Source organism: Ursus arctos, unplaced genomic scaffold, assembly GCF_023065955.2.
Source record: "Ursus arctos isolate Adak ecotype North America unplaced genomic scaffold, UrsArc2.0 scaffold_8, whole genome shotgun sequence".
Lineage (NCBI taxonomy): Eukaryota > Metazoa > Chordata > Mammalia > Carnivora > Ursidae > Ursus > Ursus arctos.
Window position 1 is genome coordinate 39,581,728 of NW_026623100.1, and position 19,535 is coordinate 39,601,262.

The 19,535-nt window shown below is 39.7% G+C and overlaps 2 protein-coding genes across 2 annotated transcripts in view; one reads left to right on the forward strand and one right to left on the reverse strand.

Annotated features, from left to right (window-relative positions):
- The window catches only part of MRPL19 (mitochondrial ribosomal protein L19), a 30,663-nt gene that overhangs the window by 6,851 nt on the left and 4,277 nt on the right, over positions 1 to 19,535 (forward strand). The window contains exons 6-7 of the mRNA XM_026481963.4: positions 75 to 18,601; positions 18,715 to 18,833. Of these exons, the coding sequence (XP_026337748.1) occupies positions 75 to 296 (222 nt within the window). The 3' untranslated portion in view covers positions 297 to 18,601; positions 18,715 to 18,833. The remainder of the gene's footprint in view (positions 1 to 74; positions 18,602 to 18,714; positions 18,834 to 19,535) is intronic.
- Positions 17,550 to 19,535, reverse strand: part of GCFC2 (GC-rich sequence DNA-binding factor 2) — a 47,131-nt gene continuing 45,145 nt past the window's right edge. Inside the window, exon 17 of the mRNA XM_026481915.4 lies at positions 17,550 to 19,178. Within this exon, the coding sequence (XP_026337700.2) occupies positions 19,061 to 19,178 (118 nt within the window). The 3' untranslated portion in view covers positions 17,550 to 19,060. The remainder of the gene's footprint in view (positions 19,179 to 19,535) is intronic.

Here is a 19,535-nt window from a genome sequence, read left to right on the forward strand (position 1 = left end):
TTTTGGAAGAATTTTTGCTTGTGACTATCAGCCTAAATTATTATTATTATTTTTTTTTTTTATATCTTCCATAGCTGAAAGTAAAAATGAAGCCTAAACCCTGGTCGAAACGCTGGGAACGTCCAAAATTTAATATTAAAGGCATCAGATTTGATCTGTGTTTAACTGAAGAGCAAATGAAAGAAGCCCAGAAGTGGAGTCAGCCATGGCTTGAGTTTGATATGATGAGGGAGTATGATACTTCAAAAATTGAAGCTGCAATATGGGACGAAATTGAAGCATCGAAAAAGTCCTGATTCTGAGAATCAGTTTGGTTATTTGCAGAGGAGATACTGACTCCTAGAGGATTTATTGAAAGAGCAGTTTAATTTCATATATGAGGACATAGTCATTAAATCGACTAAACGTTCATTAGTTTATGAGTACTGTTGTAAAAAAATAAAAGAAGCACACCAGTTTATTACTTTAGAGTTAAATCATTACCAGAATGCTCTTCATTGAGCCTGGATCCTGAGCATGGAAGTGGTGGGGTGATTTTTTAAGTTTGTGAAATAAATGATAAACACGAGAAAGTGTATGATATAAAGAGTAACAATAAAGTGAACGCTGATGTACCCACCTCAGGGTAAGAGGTAAAACATTTAGTAACCTCTAAGAAGGTTAAGAAGTAGAACGTTTACTCCGGTTTGAGAAGACCCTTGTGTGTCTGCAGTTATACCCTTCTCCCCTCCGCTGGATACCAGCGCTAGCCTGACTGTGCATCTCTTTTAGTTTATTATGTACATGTACATTCTAAAACAACGAACCTAGTTTTGGGAAACCTGCTGGCAGATATAAAAGGACAATTTCCTTGTCACATGAAGGCTTCGGGGAGAACGTCACAGTCTTGGTCGTACTCTGGCTGCGTTTTCCCTGAGAGTTTACAGAGTGACTTTGAGGCAGTTCATGGCTAAGGTCGTGAGCGAGTCCCGTTACAATAGAAGGCTCAGCACAGGCCATCTGTAGGCTAGAGTGCAGGTAATTGATGTCTGGAAGAAATGTGGTTGGAGGGAGTAGAATGCTTTATATGATCTGGTTTTCAGCTCGTGATGAATCAGACTCCCAACTCATAGGACAGCTCAAAACAATACTTCTGTAGGATAAGATGAGTATCCTTGCCGATGTGTTTGAGAATGGGACGGAAATCTGGCACCTAATGACATCGTGAACACCAGCCTCCGGATAATTTGAGCTAGGCTTCCCTGAGCCTGCTGTTCCTCAGGTTAAAAAGGGCAATACTAGCCCAGGTCTTGATGAGGGCAACCCTCCAACTGTCTGAAGTCCTGCTGTGCGGCTCTACCCTCTGGTGCTTGGTGAATTGGGGATTTGCATTCACTTCTCTCCTGTGCTCATCTGTTTTCTGGGTTTTTTGTTTTTCATTTGATTGGTTACTAACTCTTTTCTGGAGCATATCTTTTGGTAGCTTCTAGAGGAAGTATGTATGGAGGTAAATCTTTTGAGACCCTGCATGTCTATCATATTTGATATTTTGTAGAAGTCTAGGTGGGAAATAAGTTTCCTTCAGAATTTTGAACATATTGCTACATTGTCTTGTTTCCAGTTGTGTTGAGAAATCTAGAATTATTTTGATTTCTGTTCTTTGTGACTTGAAAGCTTGTAGACTATTCTCCTCGAGGTAATGAAACTTCACAGTGATGGGCCTTGATGTGGATCTGTATTTATCCACTATGTCGGGGTAAATGCAGATGGGCATTTGATGAATCCTTTCAGTATGCTAACTTGTATCTTTCATTTTCAGGGGAAACTTACTGCTCATTGGTGATGCCCTCCCCTCTGCTTCTCATTCGGGAGCAGTTATTTTGATGTTGGATCTCCAGGCCTGGATCTCTGTCCCCCCCTCCCCCAACCCCATCTCTTTGTTTTTTAGATATTTAATTCAATCTTCCGACTCTTCTTTGCTCTCATATTTCTAAATCTGAAGATCCCCTTTTGATTCCTGAATGTTCCTTTTCTTATATAGTGCTTTGTTCTAATTCTGTATTTTTGCCTGTGGATTTGTTCTGTTGTATACCATTGAGTATAGTCATGATAGTGTTTGTGTGTTGTTGTTGTTATTGTTGTTGTTTTAAATTGTTTTTCTGCAGAATCTGTTTTCTTCAAATTTCTTCTTTCTGTGCATGTGTGTGTGGGTTTGTTTTTTTTTTTTCCTGTTTTAGGCGTTTCCAGGACATCTGGCAATTCTCGGCTGTCTACTTCTGGTTGAATAGTGGACTAAAAAGCTGATTAGGAGCCTTGGACTTGTGAGAAGGGGTTGTTTTCAGTGTTACCTGGGTGGACTTTGGGGGGGAGGGGCGCGTCCCAACCTCCACGTGAATGTCTTGGTTTGGTCAGATCCTCCAGAGTAGGGTCTTCCAGTCTCCTTCCTGGATGGTAAGGATCTGTCCGGCAGTGTTGTGGGGACCTCACGGGGGAAGAAGGATAGAATTCCTGGCACGGTGCATGTATGGGGCCAACTTGTCCATCTGCCCCCTCCCCACCAACACGCTTCTGGCTTGCTACTCACACAGTGCCTGAAGTGTAGAAAACCTCTTTGGCCAGACAAGCCATGGTGAGGAATAGGGGAAGGGATATTAGGGATATCACCTCCCAATATTTTTCATTCGATTCTTATTTTAACCACTGTCCTTAACCCCCCTGTTCCTGAGGTACTGGATCTGCTGACTGGACAGTTCTGAGGGGAGACTTAGGTGGAGTCTCACCTTTCCCCGCTGCTGGCTTGATTGTTTCTTGCTGGGTGCCGTGGTTTTATGTCTCGTCCGTGCGCTGGCAGTGTTTCGGACTGCTCGCATCTTGTCCTCTTTTCTCCTTCCTTGTGGATTTGTTGCTTTCCCTGTGGTATATTTTTAATGGTCATTTAAATAACTCATTTGACAAATTAACCAGTGTAGCCCTTTTTTCAATAATAGATGTCTTCTCCAAAAGAAATGTTTAGATACTAACCTTTGGGGTTCTCGACATTCAGCGCATCCTCGATCTTTTTCACGAATAGTTGTTCCATGGCCATCTGACTGCTTTCGGAAAGCAGCAGATATACCACGTTACGTGGATTACTTACTGAGATAGCTTCTCAAAATAAAATTTTAGCAAGAATCTATATTTGGTATTTTTCTTCTCTTTAACTTGTCAAAAGATGACCATTAAAGCCTGTTCCTTTCTTACCTCGATAAGCACACTTCAGCCTTGGTAGAGGAGCAGATGAACGATCTGTTTCAGGATCTAAAGCTGTGTGACCGTGATCTGCTCATAAGTACGTGTGCTCGTAGCAGCACAGCGAGTCGTGGTTTTCAGTCTGTGAGATCATCTTCAAGATTCTTGTGAATTTTCCTCCGGAAACAAAGCAAATCTTAGTGTATTAAATGTGTATAGGATAAAATTTTATTGTAAGATATATAACATAAAATTCGCCATTTTAACCATTTTTAAATGTACGATTTCTGTGGCATTAATACATTCACAGTGTCGTGCAGCCATCACCACTACCTCCAGAACTTTCTCCTCACCCCAGACAGAAACTCTGTGACCATTAAGTAATAACTCTATTCCTATCCCCCTTCTCCAAGCTCCTGGTAAATCCCACTCTACCCTTTATTAATTTGTCTATTCTAGATACTTCTTTTAAGTGGAATCATACAGTATTTGTACTTTGTATTTGGCTTATTTCGCTGAATATGTTTTCTAGATTCATCCATGTTGTAACATATCAGAATTTCATTTCTTTTTGGCTAAATGATATTCTGTCATGTAATATACTGTATTTTGTTTATTCATTCATCTGTTGATGAACACTTGGGTTATTTTCACCTTTTGGATATTGTGAGTAAGGCTGCAGCGAATGCTGACATCCACATATCTCTTTGAGCTGCTATTTTCGTGTTCTCCTTATACTCCAGGTATATACCCTGGGATGTAATTACTGGTTTTTATGTATTTAAATGTTCTTGCCAATTTCTTCTTTAACCCACTGGTGCTATTTGATTCCTACATATTTGTAAATTTTCCACTTTTCCTTTTGTTAGTGATTTCTAGCATCTTTCTGTTATGGTCGGAGAAGATACTTCGTATGATTTCAGTCTTTTTAAATTTATCGAAAGTTTTGTAGCCTAAGATATGCTGTAGCCTGGAGAATGTTCCATGTGCACTTGAGAAAATTGTGTACTGTGGTGTTGGATGGAGTGTTTTATATGTGCCTGTTGGGATAGTGATGTTTCTGACATTCATTATAGAACCGTCTAGTTTTCCCTTCAGTTCTGTCAGTGTCTGCTTCATAGGTTTTGGGGCCCTGTTGTTTGGTACATAAATTATTATATCTTTTTGATGAAAGGATTTTTATCAATATGTAATATCTTTTGTTTCTTTTAACAGTTTTTTGCTTACTGACTATTTTGGCTCATACAACTAAAGCCACCTGTGCTCTTGTCGGGTGACTGTTTACATAGAGTATCTTTCTTGGGGCACCTGGTGGCTTCCAGATCGTGAGCTCAAGCCCTTCACTTTCAACATATTTGTGTTTCTGGTGCTAACGTGAATTTCTTGTAGAAAGCATATAGCTGGATCTTGTGTTTTTGTTTGTTTTTTATCTGTTTTGACAATCTCTGCCTTTTGTTTGCAGAGTTTAATATATTTACATTTAAATCAATTAGTAAAAGGATGGGCTTCTGCTATTTTGTTACTTGTTTTCTTTAAATATATCATTTTTGTTTCTTGTTTTTTCTATTACTGCCTTCTTCTGTGTTGATTTTTTTGAGTGAACTGATTCTCTTCTCATTTATGTATATATTTGTTAAATGTTTTCTTTGTAGTTAACCATGGGGATTACATTTAACATCCTAATTTATAATAATCTAGTTTGAGTTGATACCAAGGACTTCAATAACATATAAAGTCTCTACTCCTATAAAGTTCTGTTCTCCCTTTACATTGTTGATGTCACAAATTTCATCTTTCTATATTGTGTGCTCAGTAACAGATTTATAATTATTTTGTATGCATTTGTCTTTTAAATCATGTAAGAGATAAAAAGTGGAGTTAGAAAACAAAATACAACAGTATTAGCTTTTATATTTTCCCCCCTGTATTTACGTTTCCTGGAGATCTTTATTTCATCACGCAGATTCAACTTACTGTCTACTGTTCTTTTATTTCTGCCTGAAGGACTCTCTCTAGCATTTCTTGTAGGGCAGGTCTGATTGCAATGAACTCTGTCGGGTTTTGTTTATTTGGGAAAGTCTTTTTTCTCCCTCATTTTTGAAGGACGGTTCTGTCAGATACAGAATTACTTGTTGGCTGTATTATTCCCTGAGCATGTTAAATATGGCACCTGTTGCATTCTGGCCTCTATGGTATCTGGTGAGAATTGGCTGCTAATTTTATTGAGGATCTTTCATTCATGAGGAGCTGCTTCTCCTTTGCTGCTCTCAGGACTGTCCCTGCCTTTGTCTTTCAGCAGTTTCATTGTACTAGTTCTTGGTGTGGGCCTCTGCCTTTCTCCCACTTGGAGTTCATTGAGATTCTGGGATTTGCAAATTCATGTCTTTGATCAAATTTTGGATGTACTTGGTCATTCTTTTTTTAAATATTCTTTCTACTCCTTTCCTCTGGGACATTCGTAATGCATATATGCTGGTCTGTTTGGTGGTGTCCCACCAGTTTCTCAGGCTCTGTTCACTTTTCTTCTATTTTCTTTCTGGTCCTCAGACTCGGTCATTGTAATTGTCCTGTTTTCGAGTTTGCTGATTCTATTTTGTCTGCTCCAATTCTCTGTTGAACTCCACTAGTGAACTTTTAATTTCAATTATTATACTTTCTGGTCTGAGAATTTGGTTCATTTTTATAATTTCTGTGTATTTATGGATATTCTCATTTTGTTCATATATCCCTTTTCTGGTTTCTTTCAGTTGCTTGTCCATGGTTCCCTTTAGCTCTTTGAGCATATTTAAGACAGTCGTTTTAAAGTTTTTGTCTCTTAATTCCAATATCTGTGGTTCTCCAGGGATGTTTTCTATTATTTTGTTTCTTTGGTGGCCATACTTTCCAGTGTCTCTGAATGTCTTGTGACTTTTTTGTTGTTGTTGAAAACTGGACATTTAAAAATCATAATGTGATTCTGGAAATCAGATATCCCCTCTCCTTTCCCAGAGTTTCTTTTATTATGATTATTGGACTGTAGTCCATTCATTTACTGATATTTCCAAACTATTTTTGCAAAGATTTAATCCCTTATTATGTGTAATCATTGAAGTCTTGTCTCTTAACTTGTGTTTAGATAGTTTTCCTCGAAGGCCGGGAGCTAGACAAATACTTCTCCCAGTCTTTGACAATTGTCTCTTTTCTGGGTTACTCCCTGAGCACTTACCCAGGCTTGCACTAAGTCCAACAGCCTGAGTTGAAAGCTTAGGGTCTTCTCAGGTCTTTTCTGAGCATGCATCTTCCCCTTGACATATGTGTGGCTTTCTAGATTTCCTTGTATGTGCTTTTGAATAGTCTAATTCCCCAAAGTAACTCTCTTCCCCCCAGCTTTTTCTCCCAGGCCTGAGGTGATACATTGTGCAACTGTAATCTTCTCACCCAGGCATTTGTGGGTTGTTGGTTTGCCTTACACTCATTTTTGAGCAATGCCTGCTGCTTTTCTGGACTGCGTTTCAAGTTAGGCAACACAGGTGAGTGCTTTGCTTCAGTCCTCCAGGTACCCACAGGCAGGCTACAATAGATATAAGCCATAATTTGTGAGTAAGTTTGTTCTGTTCCCTCCAGAAATAGGGACCAAAGTCTAACACTGAGAATATAGCTGCCATTTTCAAGTCTGCTGCCACATCAAAAGGCCGAGTAAAAATGCCACAAAGCTTTCCTATCGTTTTATTTTCTTCCAGTTTTATTGAAACAGAGTTGACATACGGCACTATGTAAGCTTAAGGTGTACAGCGTAATGATATGATTTTCGTATATTGTGAAATAATTACCACAATAAATTTAGTTAATATCAGTCCTTTCATACATATACCCCCAAAAAAATAAAAAATGGATTTTTCTCCTTGTGATGAGAAGTTTTAGCATCTTCTCTCTTAACAAGTTTCAGATATACCATACTTTAGTGTTTATAGCCATTGTGTTGTACATTATTACATCAGTACTCATTTATCTTAAAACAGGAAGATTGTACATTTGATCACCTTCATCAAATTTCCCCATCCCTCCCCATCCCCTGCCTTTGGTAACCATGAATCTGATCTCTTTATATTTGTTTCACGTCCACTTTTAAGTAAGATACAGTATTTGTCTTTCTCTGACTTCTTCACTTAGCGTAATACTCTCCAAGTTCCATCCTTATTGTCACAGATGGCAGGAAATCCTTTTTGTGGCTGAATAATATAATATTCTGTGTGTGTGTGTGTGTGTACATACAAACATAACACAATTTCTTTATCCATTCATCTGCCACCGGACACTTGGTTTGTTTCTGTGTCTTGGCTATTGTAGATAATGCTTCTGGAATGTGGGGGTGCAGGTAATTCTTTGACAGTATTTTTGTTTCCTTCAGATACATATATGCCAGAAGTGGAAATGCTGGATCTTAGGGTAATTTATTTTTAAGTTTTTGAGGAAACCCCATACTGTTTTCATAGGGGCTGTACGTGTTTACAAGCCCCCCCCCCCCCCCCAGCAGTGCAGCAGGGTTCCCTCTTCTCCACATCCTCACAGGCATTTGTTTTCTCATGTCCCTTCGATGATGCTGTTCTGACAGCCGGGAGGTGGTAGCTCATTCTCTTGATTTGCATTTCCCTAATGAGTAGTGATTTTGAGCTAATAATGATTTTCATGTACCTGTTGGCCATTCTTATTTTTTCTTTGGAAAAAAATGTCTTTTTAGGGTTTTTGCCCAGTTTTAATTGGATCACATGTTTTGCTATTGAGTTGGAGGAGTTCTTTCATATTTTGAATATTAACCCCTTGTCAGATATATGGTTTGCAAATATTATTTTCCGATTCTGTAGGTTGTCTTTTCATTTTGCTGATTGTTTCTTTTGCTGGGCAGAAGCTTTTTAGTTTGACATAGTCCCACTTATTTATTTTTTTATGTTTTTCCTTGAACTTCAGGTATCATCCAAAAGATCATTGCCAAGACCCATGTCAAACATCTCTTTTCCTGTGTTTTCTTCCAGGAGTTTTATGGTTTCCAGTCTTACATTTAAGTCTTTAATCCATTTCAAGTTAATTTTTGTGAATGGTGAAAGAGGTCTATTTTTATTCTTTTATATATGAATATGCAAAATTTCCAGCATCATTTATTGAGAGACTATCTTTTCTCCACTGAGTATTCTTGGCTGTCTTGTCATGTATTAGCTGCTTGTATATGCATGGGTTTATTTCTGGGTTTTCAGTTGTGTTCCATTGGTCTGTGTGTCTGTTTTTATGCCAGGACCATACTGTTTTGATTGCTATAGCTTTAAGATATAGCTTGAAATCAGGAAGTGTGATGCCTCCCACTTTGTTCTCCTTTCTTAAGATTGCTTTGGTTTTTTGGTGTCTTATTGCCCATGTAAATTTAGGATTTTTTTTTTCTGTAAAAAATGCCATTGGAATTTGATGGGAATTGCATGTATTTCAAAGATGGTTTTGGGAAATACAGGCATTTTAACAATATTAATTTCTCCAATCCATGAACATGAGATACAGTTCCATGTATTTGTGTCTTCTTTGATTTCTTTCATCAATGTCTCATAGTTTTCAGCATAGAGAGTTTTCATCTTCTGGTTAAATTTATTAAGTACTTGCATTGTTTTTGATGCTATTGTAAATGGGATTGTTTTCTTCATTGATTTTCAGATAATCGTTATGTTATAGAAACACTACTGATTTTTATATATTAATTTTGTTTCCTGCAACTTCACTGAATTCATTAGTTAGATTTAACAGTTTTGCAGGGGGGAGTCTTTAGGATTTTATACATATAAAGTCATGTCATTTGCAAATAAAGCCAATTTTACTTCTTCCTTCTCAATCCTGATGCCTTTATTTCTTTTTCTTGCCTGATTGCTCTGACTAGGACTTCCAGTACTGTGTTGAACAGGAGCTGTGAGAGTGGGCACACTTGCCTTGTTCCTGATCTTAGAGGGAAAGCTTTCAACCTCTTACCATTGAATGTTAGCTGCTGACTTGCCATATATGGTCTTTGACTTTTGATAATTTATAATATGTCTCAATATAGTTTTATTCAGATTCAACCTGTGTGGGGTCTTTTGGTCTTCATGGATCTGGATGTCCATTTTTCTCTCAAGGTTTTGGAAATTTTCAGCCATGATTACCTTAAATATACAGTTGATCTTGAACAACACAGCTTTCAACTGTGCAAGTCCACTTGTCTGGATTTTTCTTTTTTATATAGTACAGTACTGTAAATGTATTTTCCTTACACTTTTCGTAATAACGTTTTATCTTCTCTAGCTTACTTTATTGGAAGATTACAGCATATGTATTGTATTAAATGCATGTAACATACAAAATATATGTTAATTGACTAGTTATGTTATCAGTGAGGCTTCCAGTCAGTAGTAGGCTGTTGCGTAGTTACGTTTTGGGGGAGTTGAAAGTTTTATGTGGGTTTTCAACTGCATAGGGGTTGGCATCCCTAACCCCTGCATTGTTAAAAGGTCAACTATACTTTTTTATCCCTTTTTCTTTTTTCTGGAATTCCCATAATACAGATATTGTTTCTTTTGATTGTATCCCACAAGCCCTGCAGACTTTCTTCACTCTTTTTCATTCTTTTTGCTTTTTTGCTCTTCCGAGTGGATAATTTCAAATGTTCTGTCTTCAAGGTCACTGATTCTTTCACATGGTCGGGTCTGCTTTTGAAGCTCCCGTTGAATTCTTCAGTTCAATCATTGTATTTTTCAGCTCTAAGATTCCTGTTTGGCCTTTCTTTGTTGAACTACTCATTTTGTTTATGCATTGTTTTCCTAATTCCTTTAGTTGTCTGTGTGTTCTTGTAGTTCCCTGAATTTCTTTAAAAGGATTATTCTGAGTTCAGTTCATAGACCTCAATTTCTTTAGGTCGGTTATTACGTTTTACTAGTCTCCTTTGGTGGTGTCAAGTTTATCTGATATTTTGTAATCCTTGATTCTTTCTGTTGGTATCTGTACATTTGAGTAAGCAGTCTTTCCTCCAGCCTTTGTAAGATTGCTTTGGCAGAGAAAATTCTTCACTAGTCTTCTCAGTTTGGGTGTTTGGACTTGTTAGCTGGTAACATCCTTGAGCAGGTGGGGCTTGCTATAAGGGTCTGTTTTGGAGTGAGGCCACTGCTGGAGCTCTGAGGTGGGGGTGGGATGGACTCTGATTGCCTAGGTTCTCTGGTCACCTGGGTTCTTCGGTCAGGGTTAGGAGACAGGGTTGCTAGGTGCTATACTCAGCAGGAGGTAGGATTATGAATTAATTTCCCTGTCCTCACAGGGCAGCAGAACAGGTCCCAGGTCCTTTCACAGCAACTTATTTGGGGACCTAAATCAGATAAGACTGTACACTGGATTCCCTGGTCACATGGGGCCAGCAGACCCTGCCAGAGTCTCCACTTAAGTGTTGCCAGGCTATGGAGCTTTCCCGGGGTTCCGGCCAAGCTTTCTGGGCAGGCGGGATTCCGGAGCTGCACTCAGTAGTGGGAAGGGCTATCAACCAGCTTCCCTGCCCGGGCAGAGTAGGAGATCGAACGCCAAGCAGCCTCCCAGGTGTTCCCGGTTAGTTTCTCAACTAAGATGAGCCAGAAGCTTCTCGGCAGTGATTGGGCCCGTGACGGAGGCGCCCGGACGACGCAGGAACGCCAGCCCTCAGCGTCCCCTCAGGTGTTTCCAGTCAGGCTTTCCGGTCAGGAGCGGCCAGGAGCGGCTAGGAGCTAGGCCCAGTGGTGTTATAAATCAGCTTCTCTGCGCGGGTGGAGGAGGGGAATTCGTTCTGCGTCCTACACGTAGGTGGTTTGTGGTGGTGATTCAGGCCCCTGGCCCCCCAGACTCCGCTCCGAGGACGAGCCTCGGGGCTGCCGCGCTCTCCGCTCCGGCCGCTTGCGGGTACCCCGAGCTGGCTTCTCCTGCGAGGTAAGGCTGAGCAGGACTCCCACGAGGGGACCACACGTTCCGGGCGATGCCGGCTGGACCCCTGTGTTCTCTTTTCCCGCTGGGGAACCGTAGACGCAGGAAGACCTTGTTGGGGCGCTGCCTCGCCGAGCGCAGGGGGCAACGTGGTGAATCTGTAGCTACTCCCCGTCCTCTTTGATCGCGGTCCGTCTTGGTCTCTGTGGTGGGGGGCGGGGGGGGGGGGGCTCAGCCTCACGGCCGTGGTCTAGGGTCTTTCAGGGGCGTCTTCTCCATGCATCCTTGTTAATTCTTCTCGTGAAGAGGTGCAAAGTCTGGAATGACCTGTGTTGCTATTTTGGTGACTTCCTGCCTTTGTAAAGTTTTGTGTTTTTTTTTTTTTTTTAATCCTGTGTTTGGTTGCTATCAACGTGCTTGTGTTCTTGAGTTCTGAAAATGTTGTTTTTGACCATTCCTGCTTGTTTTTTAATGTTTCTGTGGGAGGGCAAGACCTTGACTCTGCCTACTCTATCATTTTGCTCGTGCTGTTTTAAAATCTCCCTTTAGCGTTGTGGTAGGACAACTGGTTAAAAGAAATAACTCCCTGAGTCTTTTATATACTGCACAGCATTCAAACTGTTAGGTTTTTCCAATTAGAAAAAGAAAAACGATACATTTAAATTTTCGGTTTTCCAGGCTAGGCTTAGTCTCCGCCCGATTCGAAGGGCTGCTATGTTGCAGACACTGTGCGAGGCATTTCGTGTCTCTTGCTCACAGAAGCTCGTGAGACCGGTGCTTCTCCCTTTTACAAACGAGGTCGCTCAGAGAGGTAAGCAGCGAGGCCCAAGGGGCAGGGGGGTAGGTGGTGAGGCTAATGTTAAACCTCTGGAGTGCCTGAGTCTGAAGTCTTAACGTCCGTTCTTTAAAGAAGTCTCCAGATTGTATCAGAATACGATGGGACGGTAAGGGATGTTTTACGAAGCTCCTGATAGGATTCTAATGCACAACCAATTCTGAGAATCCCCGCACTTCACATTTTGCTTCTTATAGAAACGGCATAATGGAGGTGAAATTCAAGACCGGTCATTCTGCTCTAAATGAGGCCTCTAACCAAAATGCTCGGGTCGTTTTCAGTGAAGGCAGTAGAGTGACCAACTTGTCCTGGTTTGCTGGGGACTTCTCCGATTCCAGCACTGGGAGTCCTGCATCTTGAAACACCCCCGAGTCCTGGCAAACCACGAAGGCTGGCTGCCCTACCAGGCATATGTTTATGGAATTTAATGATCTGTATTAGTCTTTGATGATTAAAAAATCCTAGATGTGTTTCTGAAAATTTGAGCATAGTAAGGAAGTGGTTTCCCTACATATTTCTCTTTAGCTTTAAGAAGTTCAAATGGGGGCACCTGGCTGGCTCAGTCTGTAGTGCGTGTGACTTGATCTCAGGGTTGTAAGCTCGAGCCCCACGTTGGGTGTAGAGATTACTTAAAAATAAGCCCAAATATGTCTGGAATATTCTGCATTTTTCAATGAACAAACTCTGTTCTTTTCTTAACAGAGAACTTAGTTTTTTAGAAATTTTTAAAGGGCACCCCCAGGCCAGAAGAAATACTTAGCACCATTTATTAACCATTTATGTCCAAATATTTAAAAATAATACATAGGGGTGCCTGGCTGGCTCGGCCAGAAGAGCGTGTGACTCTTGATCTGGAAGTTGTGAGTTTGAGCCCCATGTTGGGTGTAGAGATTACTTAAATGTTAAAAAAAAAAAAAGGATGTTTTTTTAATGTGTATTTAAGTTATAATTACTAATTGGGATGTTTGTATCTCTCGGCCACTGAGCAACTTATCTGAACTTGGAATCAGACTGGACACTACCATTCATTTTCTGTTCCACATGGAATTTCGCGGGGTACTTGCTTTTTATCACCACATCGAAAGTTCAGAAGTAACAGAAGTAAAACCAGTGAATCACCAAAGTATAATTAGTAAAAATAGTTTGTGAACTGGGAGCACTTAAGACAAAACATGGAACGAGGCTCAGGTGTATGCTGTTATTTTTTTTAAGTTTATTTTCATAATGTCTATACCCATCGGGCTCAAACTCACGATCCCGAGATCAAGAGTCGGCACACTCTTCCGACTGAGTCAGCCAGGTGCCCCTCAGGTATATATCGTTATCAACAGTTTATAAAGGTAAAACAGGGACTTTATTCTTCAGCCATTGGTTATATTAGAATTTTTTTTTTTTTTTAAAGATTTTATTTGACAGAGACAGCGAGAGAGGGAACACAAGCAGGGGGAGTGGGAGAGGAAGAAGCAGGCTCCCAGCGGAGGAGCCCGATGTGGGACTCGATCCCGGAACCCTGGGATCACGCCCTGAGCCGAAGGCAGACACTTAACGACTGAGCCACCCAGGCGCCCCTAGAATTTTCTTAAATGATAGTGAATTGGTCAGTGGTGACCTCATATCAACCTTGGGAAACAGTTCATGTTTTGCTTATGATTTCGGAGGTGTAAACAACAACAAAAAAGGCCCAGGTTAGAGCAGTCTTGCAAAATAAGCTGAATTAAGCTTGGCTTGTAGGATGAAATTGGTTTTGCCTGCTCAGGGGATTTCCAAGGCTGTTCTCCATTTGCCTTTAACAAGAGCAACGTCTGGTAACCCAGCTGCGTGGATTCTGTCTCCTGAAGTACTGTAACGTGGTGCAGTGTTGACATGAACAGCCTTGAGCTGGGAGCTCCAGTGGTTTGTGGCCGGTGTTGAGTACTGCTGTCCCCCTTGAGAATTAAACATCTCTGCTGTGCCCGGTGAGTTACAGCCGTGCCCAGGGCTCTCAGCTCAGTTGGGAACTGTGGGTCTGTGGTTATTTAATTCTGTCTCAATACCATCTACATGAAAATACTCAATTGAATAGTCAACCTTAATCCTCTTTTGGAATTAAATAAAAAGCCTGAAAAACCTTTACTGACATTAATTCACGTTTGTCCGGACTGACTCCATGAGACTTTAAGAGAATATTGTCAACCTACATTAGTCTTTGATTCTCTTACAGAATCTTCCTGGGGCGTTTCTGGTTAGCACATCGCGCTGAATCCCTAACAGGAAATCCTTCAGGGCAGTGGTTCTAAGGCACTATTCTTGATGGAAATTTGTTAGGTTTAGGTTTGTTTGGGTAGAAAGGGCTTAAAAAACACTAGTCTAATGGACTATATGTTAAAAACAGGAATCTCTCTGGATATGTTTTCTTGGGTTACCATCCACTAATGACCTTTGAAAGTATCACGAAGAGCAAGTAGCGTGGTGTTCATTGGTGCTCAGCCCACTGATAACTGTCTGAGATCGTTCACTGATTCCAGACACTGATCTGATTGAGATTTTAAAACATGGGTGCATCACTCTTTTTTTTTTTTTTTTTTTTTAAAGATTTTATTTATTTATGTGACAGAGAGACAGCCAGCGAGAGAGGGAACACAGCAGGGGGAGTGGGAGAGGAAGAAGCAGGCTCATAGCGGAAGAGCCTGATGTGGGACTCGATCCCGGATCGCCAGGATCACGCCCTGAGCCGAAGGCAGACGCTTTAACGACTGCGCTACCCAGGCGCCCCAATGGGTGCATCACTCTAACATTCAGTAAAATACACAGATCTTAGGTTTTCCATTCAATGAGTTACAAACTGAATACACCCATGTACCCATCATGCAAATCAAGTTTTTGAGCACATCCATCACTACCAGAAAACTCCTTGTCTATTTTCATTCCTCCATCATTTTCGTTACGTCTGTTCTTGCATTTGTTATACATTGAATCATAAGGTATGTATTCTTTCATTTAATGATGTTTTGTGATTCAGTTGTTATATGCCTTAGCTCATTTCTAATGCTGAGTAGTTTTCTATTTTATGAATACAACAGTTACCCATTCTATTTTTGGCTATTACTAAGGCTCATGTCAACACTGTTATATGTAGGTATACTCTTATGTATTTGTGAACTTATTTTTCTTTTTAAGATTTTTAGAGCAAGAGAGCACGCACGAACATGCAAGGCTGGGGGCGGGCAGAGGGAGAGGGGCACCCAGCATGGAGCCCAGTATGGGGCTCAATCTTACGACCCAGAGATCATGACCTGAGCCGAAATCATGACTGGGATGCTTAAACAACTGAGCCACCCAGGTGCCCCAACATATTTTTCCTTTCTTGCATAAGTGCTGAGGAATGGATTTGCTGAATTGGATGGTAGATGAATGTTGAACTTTACTAAGAAGCTGACGAACAGTTCTCCAGAGCGGTTCCATTTTACGCTTCCAGCCGCAGCGTGGGAGTGGCTCAGTGGCTGCACATTCTTGGCACTTGTGGATGTTAGTCTTTTTCAGTTACTCTAGTGGGTGTGAACTGGTGTATCGTTGTGGTTTTAATTGGTACTTCCCAGAGGACCCAAGATGTTGCACAAATTTTGAATTTTTTTTTCCTTTCTTGGCTAGTGCTTTCTGTGTCCAACCCAAGAAATCTTTACTACTCCAAGATCAAAGCTAAATCTTTTTTTTCCTACATGCTTTTCTTCGGGGTTTTACATTTAAATCCATGATTGTGTGTGTGTGTTGCACACGTATATAGGCACATCTGAGTAGAAAATAAGGGTCAAGGCTTTCCATTTCATACAGATATTCAGTTCCACCAACAGTTATACTTTCCTTTTCCCACTGAATTAACCTGGCATCTTGATAAAAAATTACGTGGAGGTCTGTTTCGGGACTCTTGATTCTGCTATATTAATCTATTCTCATTCTAATACCAGTCTTGATTAGACTTTTTGTTTTTCTAAAGTTTATTTAGTCATCTCTACACCGGCTGTGGGGCTTGAGCTTACAGCCTGGAGATCAGGATGGTTTGCTCTTCTGACTGAGCCAGCCGGGCGCCCCCTTTATAGTAAGTGTTGACATCAGATAAGCAAGACGCAACTTGTTCAGGATTGGTTTGGCTATTTTAAGGTCTTTACACTTCTGCGTAATCTGAAAAATACTAACCAACCAGGTTTTTTTTTTTTTTTTAAAGTCTAAGGAAATCTTGCTATGGATAGCTAACTATAAAGCCATTTAGGGAGAATAGACACCTTAAACAAAAATCATTTTCCAATTCGTGAACATGCTAGGTCTCCCCTTTGTTCTACAAACATCGTCTCAGCAATGTTTTGCTCTTTAGTGCAGAGGTCTTGCATATCATTCTATAAATTTGTTCCTAGGTATTTGATATTTTTGCTGCTCCTGCAATGCTAGTTTCTAAAACTTGTTTCCAGTCAGATTACCAGCATGCCCTGGTCTTTGATTTTTCTAAGATCTTGCTAAATTCATTTTAGTTCTTGTTTTCTTTTTTTGCAGAGAGCATAAGGTTTTCTATGTAAACAGTCATATCATTTGTGAATGACTGTTACAATCTCTCGTGTATCAATCTTTATGCTTTTTCTCTTGACTGCTTGTATGGTTATGACCTATAGAACAATGTTGAACAGAAATGGTGAGAGCAGACATCCTTGGTTTGCTTAATATTTCACCCTGAAATATGATGTTAAGTGTAGATGTTCTTTTGCAGATGCTCTTTATCAGACTGAGGAATTTATACTCCCAGGGTTTGTATTGTGAGAGGATGTCGAATTTTGTCCAATTCATTTCCTATAATCATTGAGATGATAGTATTCCTTTTACTCTGTTCATAGGTGAATCATACTGATTGGACATTCTAATGTTAAACCTTGCCCTTCTAGAAGAAAACCTATTTCGTCAAGATGTATTATCATCCTTATTATACACTGCTAGTGTTTGCTAATGTTTGAAGGACTTTTATTCCTATGTTCATGAGGGATATTGGTTGTAATTGTATTTTTCAGGTTTTGTGTCACATATGGTATATTTGGTATATCTACAGAAACACTGTCACAGGCCTAAGAAATGCAAAAATCAATTATTTTGAGGTGTTTATTCATGGCCATTTTTGGGTTCCTAACAACCATCATGAATAAGTTTTAAGTCTTCTTTCTGATTCTATAAAAACTTCTTTATGTGAACAAAATACTAAAAAATCCAGGGAGAGAACTGAGATAGATGAATTTCTAACGCAAAATTTTGCTCTTGCTAGTTGTTCCTCCCCTTCATTCCATCCATCCCACAGTCACAGGGGAAAAAGAAAAAATCTGCATTGGGGATTAAATTAAAAGCAAGTTTCACACGTTTTTGAATATCCTCAATTAGAGTATATGATGGATAAAAATCTTGAGGTTCAAACTCCACATAAAATGTAGTCCAGTATAAACTATTGGGAGTTTAAATCAATTTGTAGTTTTGAAAGCAGTTCTAATAAATATTTTCCATTCTACAAAAAATCTCTCCCCAAATTAAAAACGTAGGCAACACATCTTTAATTAAAAATGCAGAAGCCTTAAGGAAATTTCCAAATACACATTTTATTAATAAAATTAAAAATTTCATATGCAACAAAGATCTGTCACTTATGTTAACACACACACATGTTTGTGTAAGTAAAGGTCTGAAAGGATAATATTAAAATGAAAAGAGCAGTTACCTCTGGGACAGTAATTGTGCAGGAATGCTAAATTATCTCTCAGTAATGGTTTGAATTTTCTAGAAGATCCTATTAAAAGAAAATTTAAACTGTTCCTACTAGTGAATCACAAGTCTTCACTGCAGTAGAAATAATCTGTTAAAATATACACAGCTTTAAAACTAGAGGTGATAATGGCAGAAGCCACATGTTCAAATCCTATATAATCAAATTTTTCCCGATTATCCTTGGGGCAATAATTAACAAAATACATATTCAGGGGTGCTCTTGAGTTACTTAAATAGATTTAAGAAAAGATTTCTCAATGAGCATTTACTAGTAACTTTTTCAATTTTTTTTGATTACACAAATATTTTATCAGGAAGTTATCACCTGTTCTGAGTATTTAAATACCTGTTTCCTAACAAAATAGGTACTTCCCTAACAAGTACGGCCTTAGCACACTAAAACATCATATACAAAATTAAAATAAAAATGGCAATGAGGACGTTATAACATAGAACTTTATAAAGATATTGATGTTTTGCCTGACAAATCCGTAAGATGAATGGGTTATTTTAAAAACCAAGTATTTACTCTCTAATAGCCAAAATGAATAATTAAAATGCAAATTTAGCTGTAAAAAATCTTGAGTTAAAAATAGTACCTATGGTGTGGTGGTGGGGGGGTGGGGGGAGTTCACTGGCCTGTTACACTTGTGTTGGCAAAATACGTTGGTACAGATTTTTTTTTTAAGCTTTTGTCTGTCAGAGCACGAGGAGGGGGAGCGGCCAGGAGAGGAAGAAGCAGGCTCCCAGCCAAGCAAGGAGCCAGATGCAGGACTCAGTCCCAGGACTCTGGGATCATGACCTGAGCTGAAGGCAGATGCTTAACCGACTGAGCCACCCAGGCGTCCCTGGTACAGACTTCTGAAGGTACAATTTGACAATCAGTAGTTATCAAAAGCCTTAAGGTGCCTTTACGCAGTTAACACTTAGCAAGTAATTCATTCCAATTAAGATTTCCATTTTAACTTATTTGTAAACAGATAGTTAAAATGAAGATAACAGATGTTTTTATGGTGCAGTTCAGAAGACTCACCAAAGCCCAAACAGCAAGGTTTCTCCAGTTTCTCTTCAATTGGAAAAGTGAAAAGAATCAAAGCAAGTATGTTAAACACTTAGTGCTCCCGTGTGCTTAATTTCTGCAACCACCACGGGGGGGGGGGGGGGGGGGGGGAGGGTTGGTGGTGGTGGTGGTGGTTTTCATGATACCAGAAGGTAAAATAAGAGGATGGGAAGGGAGGGATGGAGTCCTGCTCCACCCAGCCCCCAAGCAAAGGAGGCAAGTGTGATTATATTAAAATCTCATATTAGTACTTTCCTGTAGTTTGTTCAAACTTCTCTAATTACTGATTTCAGATGGTCTAGGTGATACTCTTCTATGAAGGATTCTGCTTGATTCAAAGCTTTTATTTTCACCAGAATAGGAATTATTTCTTTGACTTCATCCCTGAAAAACAAAAAAAATGTTTGAGAGCATAGTGAATCAGCAGTTGTTAAACAAAAATTTTAAGCCAATATCTAGAACAGCATAAAATATTCAGATGTTACCTTTTCCATACAGCATTCAAATATAGGTTATTAGAGGATGTATGCTGGCAAATTTTAATGTGAATGATTGTAAAAAGCAGTTAAATCTATCATCAAAAAACTGAGTTATGGTGTGGGGCTATCAGCCTGTAAGGACTATTATGGTGGGAGCCTCTATGGGAATATTTACCCACAGAAATGCTACAAATCTGTGATTTAAAAAAATTTTTAAATTTTTCGAGAAGTGGTTTACCAGAACACCACTGTACATTTAGTG